Genomic DNA, 18664 nt, shown 5'->3' with positions numbered 1-18664 from the left:
AGGGTGGTCACTAACACAAAACAGAAAAAAAGCAAGTGCTGACAAGAATGTACAGAAATGGGAACCCTTGTGTCCTGCTGATAGGAATGTAAAGTGGTGTGGCTGCTAAAGAAGAGTCTGGAGGCTCCTCAAAAAAATAATCACAGAATTACCATATGCCCCAGCAAGTTCACTTCTGGGTATATACATCCAAGACTTTGATCTCAAAGAAGTCAAAGAGGTCACACCAATGTTCACTGCAGCATTATTCATAAGAGCCAGGAGTTGAAAGCAGCCCAAATATCCATCAATACATAAATGGAAAAAGAAAATGTGGTATATACATACAATGGAGTATTATTCAGCCTTAAAAAAGGAAATCCTGTCACATGCTGTAACACAGATGAACCTTGAGGACATAATGTTTTGTGAAATAAGGTAGTCACAAAACAACAAATACTGTATGACTGCACTTATGAGATATCTAGAGTAGTCAAAATCATGGAAACAAAGTAGAACAATAGTTTCCAGGGGTTAAAAGGGAGGGGAAATGGGTTCTATGGGTACAGTTTCAGTTTTGCAAGATGAAAAATTTCTAGAGATCTGTTACACAACAATGCTAACAAAGGTAACACTACTGAGTTTTAGAATTTAAAATGGTAAATTTTGGACTTCCCTGGTGGCGCAGTGGTTGGGAGTCCGCCTGCCGATGCAGGGGACGCGGGTTCGTGCCCTGGTCCGGAAGGATCCCATGTGCTGCGGAGCGGCTGGGCCCGTGAGCCATGGCTGCTGAGCCTGCACATCCGGAGCCTGTGCTCCGCAACGGGAGAGGCCGCAGCAGTGAGGGGCCCACGTACCACAAAAATAAAAAAAAAAGAACAACAACAACCAAAAAAAAAGGTAAATTTTATGTTAACTATATCTATCATAATTAAAGTAAAAAGAATTTAAAATATTTTTTAATAAAAAATTGAAATGTAGGATTTAGATTCAATCTAAAATTTGTTTGAGAATCAATTATGTCATTGATTTTCATAGATAAAGGATGAGAAATATCTTGATATTTATTTTGCAGTAAAAAAGTAGAAAGGATGAAAGTTAAAGATATCAGTCATAGAGGAGTAAAATAGATTAGATTATGCGTGTGGTCGTAATAGCAAACTGCCTATGAGGATTTTCTATTCTTTCCGAAATTAATAGAAAATGTTTTAAGACAAACCTGAATAGTGGGGTTCACTATTAACTGGTTAATATCAAAGGACCAAGGAACAAATCTAAATAGAAGAAAAGCATCTGAAGTGCCATTGTTTGTTTAGTTATTTTCAGGATAAAGTTCTAAACATTCTTTCTACATGTCTTATTTTTAAAACAGCAAGATACAGATGTAAAAGTACAGTGGATACCATAATTAAAGGGAATTAAACACGAAAGAACAAAATCTTTGAAATTTCTACACATCTCTCTCACAAGAAGAAAACATTAACAAGAATGAGTTAGAAAGATGTCCAAGTTTTGAAATTTAAAATTGGCCTTGTTCACAAACTAAAGAAGGAAGGAACAAAATTTGAAAAACTGAATACTACACCTTAACATTTCCTTCAAGTGCCACATATACTAACTGTCCAAATTAATCTTTTCCAATCTTTAGGAATTACACAGTATTTGTCCTTGTTTCCATACCAGTTGTAGCCCTTCAAGACAAACTTTTCATGGATTGTAATATTTTCATTTTTATTCCTTAAGGTCTCTGCCTGTCTTCTTTAACTAAACAAACAAGACTTGGAAAGTAGATATGAGAACAAATTTGATATGCATAAACACTGGAAAGTACACGGTGGGCAGCACTGCTTAGTTCAGACACAGGATGAAAGGAAAAAATGGAAATTCATATTGCACAAAACAATGGAAAAATTTCAAACTCCTATATTTGGTTGATGCATAGCAAATAAAGGTTAAACAAAGATTTATACCAATTTTCTAATATAAGAAATAAAACAGCTTAGTTTTTATACTGTGACAAAAAAACAAAGCCGAGAAAGTGGAGTTTAAAATCAGAGAATTAATTACATCATCGAAGACGACCATAATTAAAAAATCTTTGGCTGTGGCCAAATGAGGGTTTGATGAGAATAGCCTGTGTAAACAAAGATAAAAACTATCAGTTGGGCTTCCCTGGTGGCGCAGTGGTTGAGCGTCCTCCTGTCGATGCAGGGGACACGGGTTCGTGCCCCAGTCCAGGAAGATCCCACATGCCGCGGAGCGGCTGCGCCCGTGAGCCATGGCCACTGAGCCTGCGCGTCCGGAGCCTGTGCTCCGCAATGGGAGAGGCCACAACGGTGAGAGGCCCGCGTACCGCAAAAAAAAAAAAAAAAAAACAATAGAAGAGAGATAAACCCATGCACATACGGTCACCTTATCTTTGATAAAGGAGGCAAGAATATACAATGGAGAAGAGACAGCCTCTTCAATAAGTGGTGCTGGGGAAAAAAAAAAAAAGAATACAGAGATGCAGAACAGATTAGTAGTTGCCAGGGTACAGGGAGTGAGGGTAGGGTTAAAGCAAGGTTGAAACTATAAAAGAACAGCATGAGGGAGTCCCTTTATGGTGAGGGAACAGTTCTGTATCTTGAAGGTGGTGGCGGGTTATATAAATCTATACATGAAATCAAACTGTGTAGAAACACACACACACACACACACACAATTAATTCGTGTAAAAACTGGTGGAAACTGGTATGGTCTACAAAACTATTTAATAGAATTGTAACAATTTCTTGGTTTTGATATTGTACTACAATTATAGAAGATTTCACCATTGGGGGAAGCTGAGTGAAGGGTTCATAGGAGTCTACGTATTATTGCTGCAACTTCCTATGTATCTATCATTATTTCAAAGTAAATTTTGTTTTAAAAAGTCAAGTAAAGAAGATATGAAAATGATTCAAGACAGAAAAATCCTACAGTAATAATGACTACTACTGAAATAATTATTATTGGCAATTACTATGTCCCAGGCAATGAAGATATCAAGACACAAAGAAATGTAACTTGCTCAAATGATTAAAAAAAAGAAAAGAGGAGGAAAAGAAAGAAATTCAACTAAAAACAATAGTGCAATGTACAAGTGCTATACTAAAAATACATATTACTGAATAACTAAGGAAACAACAAAAGCAAAAGTGTGACTACAGACTAGTTTGTGTGCTATGCTATGACACTTGGACTAAACTACATGGGGGAAAAAAGGAAGAGGAGAACCAGGCTACTTGAGGCAGTGTATACTAAAACATTTTGGAGGAAATAATAGTCTAGACTAGGATACTGGCAAATACAGGCATACCTTGTTTTATTGCACTTCGCAGATACTGCATTTTTTATAAATTGAAGGTTTATGCCAACGTGCATCAAGCAAGTCTATAGGTACCATTTTTCCAACAGTATTTCCTCACTTTGCATCTCTGTGTCACATTTTTTGGTAATTCTTGCAATATTTCAATATTTTATATTATTATCATATTGCTATGGTAATCTGTGATCAGTGATCTTTGACATTACTCTCATTGTTTTTTGTTTTGTATTTCTTAATTAGGTATGCACATTGTCTTTTTAGACACAATGCCATTGCTCACTTAATAGACTATAGTGTAGCGTAAACATAACTTCTTTTTTTTTAACGAAAAAAGTTTTTACAAATTTGTGACTCGCTTTATTGCAATAATCGCTTTACTGCAGTGATCTGGAACTGAACCTGCAATATCTCCAAGGCATGCCTGTATGTAAAAAGAGAAACAAGGTAAGGCAAATCCCCAAAACACAATTTTAAAGATGGATAGAAAATGCAATTTCAAGAATGCCTTATATAAACAGATTAATATGTACTGATGTATGAAGACAGTGAGGATTAGAAACGGTTAATAATTAGTTCTAGAGTAGCAGCTCTGGAAACAACATGCAGGAAGTGCACAGTATGAAAGCAAATTTCCGACCTGTAATAAAGAGTTTCCTCCTAAATCAGCACTTCCTAATATTACCACTTAAGGCTAAATATTAATTATGCAAGAATAGAAATTCTTACTTCTTGTCTTTTCTTAAGATCTTCTTTGGCTGCTCCAAAGCGTTTGGTTAACCTGGCTATCTTGGCCTAAAAAGAGCAAAAATGAGACGGAAATCAAATGGCATTATAGTATTAAAAAGAAACCCATGCATGCATACATAACAAGAAACCCACAGGTAATAGGATCCTCAGAAGATGGCTAACAGCAAAGGAAATAAGGCAAGTTGACTGTAAAACATATATCTGAAAAATACAGAAAATCATAACAAAAACGTAAACACTCTTAATTTTGTAAGATTGGCTTTTTTCCTCCTTGAACTGTGGTTGTTTGCTCACAAACCAGTATATTTCTGAATATGTGTGCTTGCGTTTGTTATTTTTTAACACAGTTGTAACCACACTTAATTTTCTCACTGAGAAGTGTATAGTAAGCATATCTATAAATCCCTTACTGATAGTACATATGAGTATATGTATGATATATTGAATCATTAGTTATACAGTCTCTTTCCTACTGGATGTGTTCAATTGTTTCTTAACTAACTGCTGTAGTCAAATAACATGCAATTAATAATTTTGTTCTTTCAGATTACTTACTTAAGCTACATTCACAGAGGTGGAATTCCTGAGACAGAGTATATTTTTAAGGCTCCTATCTAAATGCTTTTCAGACAGGCTTTGTTAATTTACACTTTCAATAGCAATGTATATAAATGTTCACATGATGTTACTCTTTGAAGTATTTTTTTTTTTTTTTGCGGTACGCGGGTCTCTCACTGTTGTGGCCTCTCCCGTCGCGGGGCACAGGCTCCGGACGTGCAGGCTCAGCGGCCATGGCTCACGGGCCCAGCCTCTCCACGGCACGTGGGATCCTCCCGGACCGGGGCACGAACCCGTGTCCCCTGCATCGGCAGGCGGACCCTCAACCACTGCGCCACCAGGGAAGCCCTCTTTGAAGTATTTAATTTCATATTGTGTTAACCTTTAAAAAACTGACAAAAATGTTACCTTCTTAGTGTTAACATTTGTCAGTGAGATTATTTTATTAATCATTTGTACTGCTTATTAAACACTGCCTGATCACATATTTTGCCCACATACATATTCATAAAAATTTAATACCAGAGGCAGAAAGGAAAAAAATAGAAAAATTACCCCATCACCACATGAATATTTTCTTTGTATTTATTTCTTTTAAGTCTTTTACCAAGGCATTGCTATGATACTCAATTGTTTTTCTTGTGGCTGTTGCTGTCATTTTACAATAAATATATTTTTAAGAATTTTAAACTTCTGAGTGCGTTCATGAGGCCTGCCTAAGGAAGTGCTCTTCCAGATAATTTCAATTAGCCAATACAATCATATCATAAAAAGAAAATATTATTTACTTTTAAGCCCTTTTTTCCCAAAATAGTCACTTCTAAAGAAGACCCCAAAACTTAAGAAGTATTCAAGTCCACCGATATGGGCTAGGCAATCAATTACCTATGACTCCCAAGGTGAAGATTTTCCTCAGGACTTAATTATTTATGCATATTATTAACACCCAAGGACATGTACAGCACAATTTTTAAAATTCTTAATATGGATTTACCTTCCTGTAACTAAAATATTTCAAGTAATTTTTTCAAGAAAGGTATATGAGAAAGTGTTTTCTGTACTCCAACTTATACAAGAATGTCTTTCATTTCTTCTTTTGGCAGGCTATCTAGTAGGTATTCTATAAATTGCATAATATGTATACTATTATTATTTGCCCTTAAAAAAGAAAGCAAATTTAAAACATTATTTTGTATATGTTATATATGGGGAAAGGTCTAGAAGAATAAACACCAAAGCTAATGGTGGTTACCTCTAGAGGCTATGATTGGCAGGCAGTGTAAAGAGAGCTTCAATTTCATGTCATATACATCTATAGTATATTCAAATATTTCTTAAAAAATTTTTTTATCACTTCAAAATTTAAACTACTGGCAGAGGAAAAAAATAACAAAATTTAGACACAGACATGCTTTCTTCTGCCATTTAATATCATAAAAAAGAAATCAAAGAGCAGACTTTTTGTGTTGTTTTAATCTAGGGAAACTACGATTTTTTAATGATAATTCAAAATATCTGTCATAATATGTCTAAGATTGGGTCTCTTTTTCTGGCAAGTATTCTGTGAAATCTTTTAAAAAACTCTATAAACAAGTCATTTTTTTAGTGAAGGAGGTAATATTCTATTACTATATCTTTGATTACTACTATTTCATTTGCTCTTGGTATCTTAGGCATATCTATCATTTCTTGTATAATGGCACAATGGTACCTGTTTAAATAAAAGTTGCATAAATTGTTGGGATTCAGACACACTGGGGCCTTGTTTAGCAAACTATGCAAACCAAGAATTTCTTTGTTATTTACCAAGGAATATCTCAGGAAATAATTCTGTGTGGGGAAAAAAAAAAGTAATCGTATATCGTTTGCCTAATAACAAATGTTAGCACTCAAAAACGCTAGTGAATAAACAGACACATGGTATTCATTATTCAAAATTCTCTCGTGGATTAGGCAGCCACAGATTTACTCATTGAGGGAGGCGAGTGGGAGGAGAGACTGAAAGAAAAAACTGAAAAAGCTATTTTCAGTTAAAACTACTTAAAATGGCATTTTATAAATCATAACCAATGGAACATTGGATTCCAGAGTGTGTTGACAGTTTTTCCATAAAAAATCCAGTTGAAATATTGAGTATCCTGAATTTGCATAGTGATTTGAGAGGAATCAAGTCTTCCTATCCAGGAAATGGTAGATCACTGTTGACTCATGCTTTCTTTTTCTGTCCGTTTTCTTCATAATGGTCTTGAAATTTTGTTTTTCGGTTTATTCTTAAGTTTTTTCTTATTTTTAAATGTCTACCATATGTGAAACTGTTTTCTCATTACAATTTCCCACTGGTTGTTGCTGATGTACAGCAAGGCTACTAGAATATGTTTTCCTTTTATCAGTTAGTTGCTAAGCATTACAGTTTATCATTTACCATTATTACTCCTCATGCCTTTTTCCTGTTTTATTTTATTGCCCTGTCACCAAAGTTCTAAATTGCAGCGCAGATAAGGCATCCTTGTCCTATTCTCAACTCTAGTGGAAGTATTTCCAAAGATCCACTATTCAATATGATATTTATAACAGGTTTCTGATCATCTTCATGAGATTTAAGGTACTTCCCTCCTATTTTTTCCAACACCTGGTCAGTTTTAGCAAATCCTCCTTGTTTGGTATCTACTGAGATGATCACACAATTTAGATCCTTCTTCTGTTAGTACAGTGAAATATAATGGTTAATATTGAACCAGCCTTACATCCATGAGAGAAACCAATGCTGGAAAATAAAACTGGCCTATATTTGTTCTTTTCTAACGCCACAGAATTCCACAGTTGGGTGTACTTCATAAAATGAGGCCTCATCTTTTCCTATACTCTGGAAGTGTTTATATGAGGAGTGAATTACCTGCTCCTCAAATGTTTGTCAGAATTTTCTGGCAAGGCTTTTGGGGCCTAATCATTTCTTCAGAAACAGATCTTTCTCTACAAGTGACTACAATTTTAACAGAGTTCCTCACAATTTTCAGCTTTCTACTTTCTCTTAGATAAAATGGGCTTCATGGGTATAAGGTTGTATATAATAATGTCCTCTTAACTTAAAGAACCCCCTCTAGATCTCCTTTTCTCGCCTTTTTGAATCCTTATACAGTTTACTTGTGCTTCTCTTTGTAGATCAAAACTGTGTCTACTTTCAAGGCTTTCAATCAGCTTTTGTCTTTATTGCTCAATCTTCAAACAGCGTCGGCTTTTTTGCTATTTCTATTAACTCCTTCCTCCTTCTCTGGGTTTTAGTTTGTTACTGCTATTTTTCCCTAGCAAAGGAGATGCACATATAATGCTTTTTTATTTTTCTGTTTGTTAGTAATAAATTAAAGTTATAAATTTCCCTTTGAATACTGCATCAGCTTTAACTTACAAGTTTTAATATGCAATGTATTATTATAGTTCTGACCTAAAGAGTTGAGAATGTCCATTTTTAAATGCCTCTTTGTAATTACCTGGAAGTATGTTTTGGGGGAAGGTACCATCTGGGAGAGGAGAAAAGCTAAATATCTGTCGATAATTTCTAATTTTACTACATAGTTACTACTGAATCCACAACAAATGATGGTGGTTAGCATTTTAAGATGCTCTTAGAAATCACTACATTTCTAATGTGACAATGCATTAAAGATATATAAACCTAAAAATTATATGTTTTCCTACTTAAAAAATAATAAAACTCGTGGACATAACTTTCTGGATTTACCTTACAATTTGACATCTCTGAAAAAGTGAAAATACATAAAACTTTTTCAAGATTCAGAAAGCAACAATCCCTAAACTAACACAGAAAATAATTATATAATGAATTCTCCATATATTCCAATGTTGACAATTTTTTCAGCTCTTATAAAATATGTTTAGTACACAGAAAATAAGCTAATAATTACAAACAGGCTTTATGGACAAAAGTCATAATACACAGTGAACTATTATTTAAAACTTAAAAATGACTTTAATCAAGAACTAGTCCATTGAAAAAATACATAAGAATGGCAACTAATTTGAAAATCCATAAAAATCTAACTTCCTTTATCTATAGAGAAATTTATACATTAAAAATTATAGCAGCATAGAGACCTTCATGAGTTCCTTCTAGAGGTAAAGTCCACATTACTCAATTCTATCCTCTTACCACAGTTTTTAATGTATGGTAAATTTTTATACTTATGGCAAAGGATCACAAGTCCTTTAAAGGTCTGTTTTTTTGTAACTGCAGAGTTAAAAAAAAGAAGAAGCCACTAATACTAAAATTAATAATATTAAATTATGTATTCCTTAAAGCAAAATACCTACTAAGCCACTGGTGATTAATTATTTGCTTTCAATTGTGTTTTGACTTTGAATGCTATAAAACTCATACTGGATTCTGCCAAAGGAAGTCAGGTATAATAAACAAATATATATGCATATCAGGAAGATGTACTCATCTACTGCTATGATATGAGATACAGAAGTACTATACACACTGCAATATTTTCAAACAGTTTACTGTCAGCTCTACCTAAAAATAGTAAATTATTTAATAAAATACACAGTTATCTGCTGGAGCATATGATAAAGTAGGCTTTAAGTTGAAGAACTTGAAAACAATAATTATTAAAATATTGAAAGAGTAAGTGACATCACCAAAAATGCCTGAGTGGAAATTCAGGGTTGTCTCTTCCCCAAAGCAACTAATTAGCTTGCAAGCATTGTTGGAATCTATTCAAAAACTTACAACAGCTAAGGGAAGACTTAGGGAATAATAAAGCTGCACTTTGCAGTATGACAGCACTGAGGTCTTTTAAAATTGTCCTTTATGATTCCCCACACCCAGATCAGCAGTAGCTATAAGGATGACAGCTGGGATACCTGAAGCAAGTTATGAGTGCCACAGGAAGCAATATGCACCTTATTTTCTCTAGTAACTCCCTCAAGAACCAGCACAAAGGCTGGCCTTTGATTCACCCAAGTCTGAGTAATTCCCAAGGCTGGGGCAGCATTCCAGACAGATTTTCCCAAAAAGATTTAAAGGTGCTGGTATTGGCACAGCAGCTTGAGGCATAGAACAATTTGGACAAAGAATATAAAGAAAAGCCTGGGATAGAAAAGGGCAGAAAAAAGGCACACAGCAAAAGGGGGCTTTAAAAGCTCTCACCCATGTCAGGAAATTGAGAAGAATATCTGAATGCCCAGGGCAGAAAGCATGCTCAGAAATGGGCTGAAAAGACCCTAAGCTTTCACCTCTGACTGGCTTTCAGAGTCTGTGCAAGCAGGAAGAGAAGGATAAAGCAAGTCTGATAAAGCAGGTTGTAAATGGCCTAGATTAAGTGTGGAAGGAGTGCTCCAACACAGGCAATCTGCTAAGACCTGGGAGAGTAATTTTTTTCCTTCTTTAGGCTCCAGGCATTTAAGGTAACTGTCAAAACACAAGCTGACCACTAAGCTAATAAAACACAGACTTTAGTGGTCACACACAATAATGAATACATACTTTCCAAAAATAGTTGAGAAAACTCACTAAGCAAGCAAACAACAAACCACAACAAGCAGCAACAACAAACCCTGGACAGGACAGGAAAACCTGATTTTCTGAACTGCCACATTACAATATTCAAAATATCCAGTTTTCAACAGTAACAACAAAAAAAATTAGGAGGTATACAAAGAAATAAGTATGGTTTATTCACAGAAAAAAAAAAGAATTAACAGAAATATAGCTCAGGTATAGGACTTACTAGACAAAGACTTTAAACAGATGGTTTTAAATCTATTCAAAGAATAGATTTTTAGAAAAAGAACTTTAAAAAAAAAAAGGAAAATAATGTCTCACCAAATAGAGAATATCAATAAAGAGACAGACATTATATAAAGAAAACAAATATAAATTCTGGAGCTGAAAGTATAATCACTGAAATTAAGAAATTCACCAGAGAGGTTCAACAGATTTGAGCAGGACAGGGCTGTAAAGGAACAGTTTTGTATACTATTGAAGATAAGTAGGTATTAATTCAAGATGTTAAGTGTAATCCCCAGAGTAATCACTAAGGAAAAAGCTAAAAAATTTACAGAAAGAGAAAGACAGAAAGAATCAAAATGGTTCACTAGAAAAAAATCAATCACAGAAGAAGGCAGTAATGTAGGAATTAAGGGGAAAAAAAGGTGGAAGACAAATAAAATGGCAGGAGTAAGTCTTTCCTTATCAGTAACTAATTTAAATGTAAACAGACGAAAACTCTCCAATTAAAAGGCAGAGACTGGCAAAGTGGGTAATAAATCATGACCCAACTCTATGCTGTCTACAAGATTTCATCAAAATTTGAAACTTCTGTGCATTAAAGGACATTATCAAAAAAGGAAAGTGAAAAGAAAACTTACACAGTGGGTAAGAATATCAATAGTTATAAATCGTGTATTTCTAAGTGTTCAGTATCCAAAATATGTAAAGAACTCTTACAGCTCAACAACAGAAGGGCAAAACAAACAAAACAAAAAGAACTTGAATAAATATTTCTCTAAAGAAGATATGCACATGTTCAACAAATACAGGAAAAGATGTTCAACATCATTAGCCATTAGGAAAATGCAAACCAAAACCACAATAGAATATCACTTCACACCATTAGGATGTTATAATAATAATTTTTAAAATACACAGTAACAAGTGTTGGCAAAGATGTGTAGAAATGGAACCCTCACATTGCTGGTGGGGAGTAAAATATAAAATGGAGTAGCTGATCTGGGAAAAAGTTGAATGTTCTTCAATAAATTAAACAAAGAATTACCATATGACCCACAATTCCATTCCTAGGTATATGCCCAAAAGATTTGAAAACAGGTATTCAAACAAATACTTGTATATGAATGTTCATAGCAGCATTATTTACAATATCCAGAAGCTGGAAACAACCCAAATGCCCATCAAATATTCATCAGCCAAAGAATATATAAACAAAATGTGTGTGCGTGTGTGTACACACACGTTAACATCTTGAATTAATTCCTACTTATTTTCAATAGTACAGAAATATAAATATTACTTAGCTATGAAAAGGAATGTAGTATTGATACATGCTTCAACATATATGAACCTTAAAAACATTATGCTAAGAAAAACAGGCCAGACACCAAAAGTCACATATTGTATAATTCTGTTCATATGAAATATGCAGCACAGGTAACTCAGTAGAGACAGAGAGCAGATTCATGCTTCCCGAGGGTTAGGGGGAGGGGGAAATGAGAAGTGACTGTTCAGTGGGTACAAGGTCTTCTCCTGGATTGATGAAAATGTTTTGGAACCAGATAGAGATGATGAACATACAACAGTGTGTATGTACTAAATGCCACTGAAGTGTAAACTTTAAAATGATTGTTATCTGAATTTTACTTCCATAAACAAAGAAAGAGATGGGAACTAAATTGGGCTGAGTAAAATTTAAATAAATGGCATGGTAAGGGCAGATCATAAATGAATGGGAGAAGCAATATGAAGTCAGAGGCCTGAAATAAAAATACTGTGGACATTAATACTCTGTAGGACAGTGAAGCAACTGGTGGGTATTAGGAAAAGTGGATCAAAATCTAGGAGATCCAAATTACAAATTGAAGAATGAATACAGGTTTAAACTGGTACACAGTTGAGCAAACTGGACTATACAGAAGAGAATGAACAAGAAGTATTTTAGAAAGATGAGTACAATCCTTGAGAAGGACCAGCAAAGACTTAAAAAGCAGTACCAAAGTGGTCATGTAAAAGGTTGTTACTATAATCAAGAAATTGGGTAATGATGGCCTTGCAGATAGAAGCAAAAGATAGACTTTTATAAGAAACAAAAATAGTTGTAATTTGGCAACCCACTGTGTACATGTGAAGTGATACAGAGGAATCAGTTTCCAAGAACTAAAAAATTGTGAATAACAGGAACAATGGGAAGATATTCCTTGAAGATTTTTCTAAGAATTCAAGAATTGTAAGAGGAACAATGTGAAGGGGGACTTATTTGTGGAGAAGATGATTGGTTTGATGTTGGAAAGATTCTGAGGCTACAAAGAAATATCCAAGTGCAAAGGTTTATTAAATGTTAGATGCAGACTTGCATCTTAAGCAAGACTATAAGAGTCAAAATCTCAGGTTCTAGAAACACAAAACCATAGATGCAGCCACGGGAGTGATAACAAACAACGAATGAAATTACTTTCTTAAATCTTCAGACATTTTCAATTTCTCATTCAAAATTCTTAACAGTACTAGTAAAATAAAGTTTAATGATGAGACAATGCTATCACTATATAAGGACCTGCTAAAGGTAAGAAACAGGACTAGTGGTGTCCTAAATGATACATTACAAAATTATTAATAATAAAGTCTTTGTAATAAAGTCTCACTGTAAACAAAACTAACAATATGAAACTAGAAAAGTAACTTGTAGGCTGCCAAATATAATACCTAAATTCTAGTCACATTTGGTTGCAATTTGCTTTTAACTGTGAAGAAGCGACTTTATTTTCACAGACCACTTCTCCCTCATTTGTAAAAAAGGCTCTATAAGTGGTTTGCAAGTCAGCGTCTGAGACTATGCTTATATAGAATGAATGTACTGATAAAATTTTCCAGTTTCTTAGTCTTGGAATAAAATGAATTACTGCACCATGGTACCGTGTGCTCATTTCAACTGATTAGAAGCTCTAGCAGTACACGTTAACATACAGATGTATTTAATAAAAAATTAAAAGTAGTAATTATTAATAAATATAGATTAACAAGCTAATATCTTTAAAAAATACGATTCATGGGAGAAGTATATTAAAATAAAAAGAATCACAGCAAATATTATTTAGTACTCATGACATTTTAGATGATGCCAGCCTTTCTTCACTGAATGAAGAAATATTTAAGATGCACTAAGTCAGATTATTTCTGAAGCTCTGCTATGGGTTGAACTATGTATCTCAAAAGTATATAAAAGTCTGAACCCCAAGTATCTCAGAACATGACCTTATTTGGAAAGAGGGTCATCACAGAGGTAATTACAGCTGACTCTTGAACAACATAGATTTGAACTGTGTGGGTCCAATTATACATGGATTTTTTTTCAATCAATATAGTACCTATATTTTCACTTTACAGATCTTTAAATTAAGTGTGGGGAAAAGTTTGTGTTCAATTAGAGATCAACAGATGTGAAATCAAAAGAATTAGGGCTTGAGTTCCGATTCTATCTGAAGTGTTTCAGCTACTGCCTGGGGTGAGTCATTTATCAACTCCTTCATTTTTTTTTTTTTTTTGCGGTATGCGGGCCTCTCACTGTTGTGGCCTCTCCCGTTGCAGAGCACAGGCTCCGGACGTGCAGGCTCAGCAGCCATGGCTCACGGACCCAGCCGCTGCGCAGCATGTGGGATCTTCCCGGACCGGGACACGAACCCGTGTCCCCTGCATCGCAGGCGGACTCTCAACCACTGCGCCACCAGGGAAGCCCAACTCCTTCATTTTTTGAAGCAGATACCAGTGTACAGATTTTCAACTGCAGCGGGTGGGGACAGCACCTCTAAACTTCACATTGTTCAAGAGTCAACTGTAGTTAAGATGAGGTCATACTGGTATAGGGTGGGTCCTAATCCAATATGACTAGTATCCTTGTAAAAAGGGAAAATTTGGAAACAGACAAACATACAGAGAGAGCACCATGTGAAGATGAAGTCAGAAATCAGGGTGATACTTCTACAAGACAAGGAATGCCAAAGACTGTCAGTAAACCATCCATAGCTAGAGTAGACATGAGGAACAGATTCTTCCTCACAGCCCTCAGAACCAATCCTGACGACAGCTTAATCTTGGACTTGCAGCCTCCAAAACTATGAGACAATATATTTCTGTTGTTTAACGCATCCAGTTTATGGTACTTTTTGTTAATGGTAGCCCTAGCAAACTAATAGAGGCTCCTTTTATTTCTAATACTTAAAAGTTAAATATACTTTATTGTCAACTTCAAAAACATATCCCAGAAAGTAAGTTATAAAAATGATGACACACGGATATGCAATTCAAGTCAGTGTACAAACCTGTAGTTCAGTTAAAACGGTTTTATGCCTCTTGTTACACTCAATCTTTTCCACTCGTGTTTTCAATTCTGCCAATGTCTTATCAAATACACCACACTGTAGCGCACACAATTTTTCTTCCAGCAACCACTGTACAACCTAAAAAAATACATATGCCTTTGTTATAGCAAAAAAGGAATTTCAAGCAAGCAGCAAACAGTAAATATTCTGAAGTACTAATAAGATAGTACTAATATATTAATTAAAAAAAACATATTGGCATCCATAACACAATGCTATCTGCTGAAATCCTCCACTTCTACATATATAATATCTACTAAAACACAATAAAATGTACTAAAAATAGAAAATTTCCAGAGGGTGAAATTTTTAAAACATTTTGAAATTGAAGTTTTAATATTTTCTTCCCACACCCTCTACTGTGATTTAAAAGAAACCAGTTGAAGGTAAGGAGCAGATTTTAAATTTTCTAATCTGTCACAGATGATATTTTTGTGAGACACTAAGAATGTCACTGCACTATGAAATTCCTATAAAACATTTCTAAATGCCTACTCACAATTTCCATATTTATCTCATTATGGACCCATAACAAACAGGACACACAGTGCAGCCCACAGACCATCCCCAAATTACACTGCTCTAGAGGAGTAAACCCTCAGTACACACAGAAGTATATTTCAAAATGCTTTCTCATAGCTATCTTCATATTTCTAATAGCTCTATAAGAAAGACTAAACAAGCATTATTATCACCATATGGTTAAAAGAAAAAAGACACTGGGAGGAAAAAAAAGCCACTTTTGTACTGCCTCTCTGTTCCTTTCTCTAATGGGGATATTTATACTTTATCTGAGTAGAGGAACACTGGCCTAGAGTATTTATAATTTCACCATTAAATCTACAAGAGCTTGAAAAATTTTCACCTGAGTCTTCTATTCTTCTCTTAAAAAGGCATTTGTCATCAATATTTGTGAACACATCTTAAAACATATATTAAATACTTTATATTTTCATTATTTCTATCTCTAGTCTAACACATATAGGGGGAAGTTTCCAAAGTCTGTACTTTAAATATTCCCTTTCCCTAGTCATTTGAAAGCTTTGTCCATACCATTTTTAATACTAAGCCTAAGGTACATAACAAAGATTTTAGAACATAGGGACTTATAGCCATGAAACCAGCTTATGACAAAACTTACAAAAACTAAAATGGTAACATATAAGACTCTAATGTTTCCATTAGAATAAAGTTCAATATAGAAGAAAAAATAAAAGCTGAAAACTGGTATTCAGTTTTGTTACTAAAGCAAATAAGAAAAGAAGCCATGGGCTTCCCTGGTGGCGCAGTGGTTGAGAGTCCGCCTGCCGATGCAGGGGACGCGGGTTCGTGACCCGCTCCGGGAAGATCCCACATGCCGCAAAGCAGCTGGGCCCGTGAGCCATGGTCGCTGAGCCTGTGCGTCCGGAGCCTGTGCTCCGCAACGGGAGAGGCCACAGCAGTGAGAGGCCTGCGTACCGCAAAAAAAAAAAGAAAAGAAGCCATAATTTCTCTCCCATTTTTAAAATTACTACCATATCTAAAAAAACAAAACAAAACAAAAAAACTATTTAGCTTCAAAAGAGTCATAAGGAATTTTAGAATTAAATTATTTAGGGTAATAAGCTTAACCAATTTCTTCAAGTTCTTTCTTTCTATGAAAAAGCTGAATATTTCAGTAAAATGCAGAGTAATGTCAAAAATCTAGTAGAATAAAGATGGTGGTGTTTTTTGTTTAATATGGTTTTAACTTATAATCTCTAACACCTTTTGTAGCTTCTGGTTTATATCTCCTTTGGCTGTAATCTTTACTTGAAACTCTGCCTCATATTCTTCTTCCATATATCGACGTCGTTTGGACTGTACATTGTCCATGTCCTCTGACTTAGAACGTTTTCTTCTAAAAAATTCACCTGAGAAGAAAAAGCATAATGACCAGTCAGCTGTTTTTATTATACGTAGACCTTAATGCCTCTTCTCCATCCTCAGGAAGCTATTATTTCTCGCTATCAAAATAGCACTCTCAATAAATTATTTTATGAATTGTTTTTGTGATCAGAAAAGTAAATAGATAGCTTTTACCTTAAACTTGAAATGATTTTCAATATGCTAAATAAGAACCTCCGAACACTAAATAAGTAAATGTACAAGCAACATGAACAAAGAACATTTTTTCCTTGAAATCTTCGTATTAAAATGGAAACTCAACTAACAATATGGGATGAGAAGAAATCATCTCAAATTCATTCCTTTCAGTAAATTCTCTAGTGTATATGAATTCTCTGACAAAATACAGTATTCATTCACAAGTCACAAATTTCTCAGTATTTATTCTCACATCACATGCTTCTACTAACTGTGCATAGCTTTAATTATTTAATTCTTCATCCTCAGTAAATTTTCTTCCTCAGTAAGTTTAGGAAAAATTCTTTCTTAATCACCAGTCTTAGGAAAATAATATTAGTTATTCTTAACATATCCTAATAAATTTCAAATATATAAAAATAATAAAATTAATGTCATTATAAAGGTAAATTTGGTAAAGAACAAACATTCAAAGACCTTCACTTAGAAAATTTGTTTCAAATATTGGTAACACTCATGAGATCATAACATATTTTATATGGTTCCTTTTTCAATACAGAAACAGGGAAATATTAAAATATTAAAATCTCCACACTATGAGCCTATTATTAAAATCCAATTCTATTCTATGATTTCCCTTGTATCAAAACTTACATAGTCACAGAGAGATAAGGTCAAGATGGCAGAGTAGAAGTAGGTACGCTCATCCCTTCTTACAAGAACACTGGAATCACAACTGCAGAGCAACCATTGACAAAGAAACACTTGAACCTACCAGAAAAAGATACCCTACATCCAAAGACAAAGGGGAAGCCATGGCGAGACAATAGGAGGGGCACAATCGTGATAGAATCAAGTCCCATACCCACCAGGTGGGTGACCCACACACTGAAGAACAACCATACCACAGTTCTCCCACTGGAGTGAAAGTTCTGAGCCCCATGTGAAGCTTCCCAACCTGGGGGTCTGGCAACGGGAAGAGGAGGCCCCAGAGGGTCTGGCTTTGAGGGCCAGCGGGATTTAATTGCAGGACCTCCACAGGACTGGGGGAACCAGAAACTGCACTCTTAGGGTCTTGTGCACATCAGGACCCAAGAGAAAAGAGCAGTGATCCCACAGGAGACTGGGCCAGACCTGCCTGCTAGCACTGGAGGGTCTCCTGCAGAGGTGGGGAGTGGCAGTGGCTCACTGCAGGGACAAAGACACTGGCAACAGCAGTTTTGGGAAGCACTCATTGGCATGAGCCCTCCCAGAGGCACCATTAGCCCCACCAAACTGCCTGTAGGCTCGAGTGCTGGGTCACCTCAGGCCAAACAACGAAAAGGAAAGGAACACAGCCCCACCCATCAGCAGACAAGCAGATTAAAGTTTTACTGAACTCTGCCCACCAGAGAGACACAACCCAGCCCTACCCACCACCAGCCCCTCCCATCAGGAGGCCTGCACAAGCCTCTTAGATAGCCTCATCTACCAGAGGGAAGACAGCAGAAGCAAGAAGAACTACAGTCCTGCAGCCTGTGGAATGAAAACCACAATCACAGAGAGGTAGACAAAATTAAACGGCAGAGGATTATGTCCCAGATGAAGGAACAAGATAAAACCCCAGAAAAACAACTAACTGAAGTGGAGATAGGCAACCTTCTGGAAAAAGAATTCAGAATAATGATAGTGAAGATGATCAAGGACTTCAGGAAGAGAATGGAGGCAAGGATTGAGAAGATGCAAGAAATGTTTAACAAAGACCTATAAGAACTAAAGAAGAAACAGAGATGAACAATACAATAACTGAAATGAAAAATACACTAGAAGGAATCAAAGCAGAATAACTAAGGCAGA

The 18664-nt window shown here is 35.3% G+C and overlaps 1 protein-coding gene across 4 annotated transcripts in view; it reads right to left on the bottom strand.

Annotated features, from left to right (window-relative positions):
- Positions 1 to 18664, bottom strand: part of ATF7IP (activating transcription factor 7 interacting protein) — a 128072-nt gene that overhangs the window by 45142 nt on the left and 64266 nt on the right. For all 4 annotated transcript variants that reach the window (XM_082850490.1, XM_082850489.1, XM_082850491.1 and 1 more), the window contains exons 4-6: positions 16511 to 16656; positions 14705 to 14842; positions 4055 to 4120 (exon numbers count right to left, since the gene is read on the bottom strand). In XM_082850490.1, the coding sequence (XP_082706616.1) occupies positions 4055 to 4120; positions 14705 to 14842; positions 16511 to 16656 (350 nt within the window). The remainder of the gene's footprint in view (positions 1 to 4054; positions 4121 to 14704; positions 14843 to 16510; positions 16657 to 18664) is intronic.

The sequence above is a fragment of the Leucopleurus acutus genome, assembly GCF_964270905.1.
Source record: "Leucopleurus acutus genome assembly, chromosome: 11".
Taxonomy (NCBI): Eukaryota; Metazoa; Chordata; class Mammalia; order Artiodactyla; family Delphinidae; genus Leucopleurus; species Leucopleurus acutus.
This window is presented reverse-complemented; position numbering and strand designations above follow the sequence as displayed.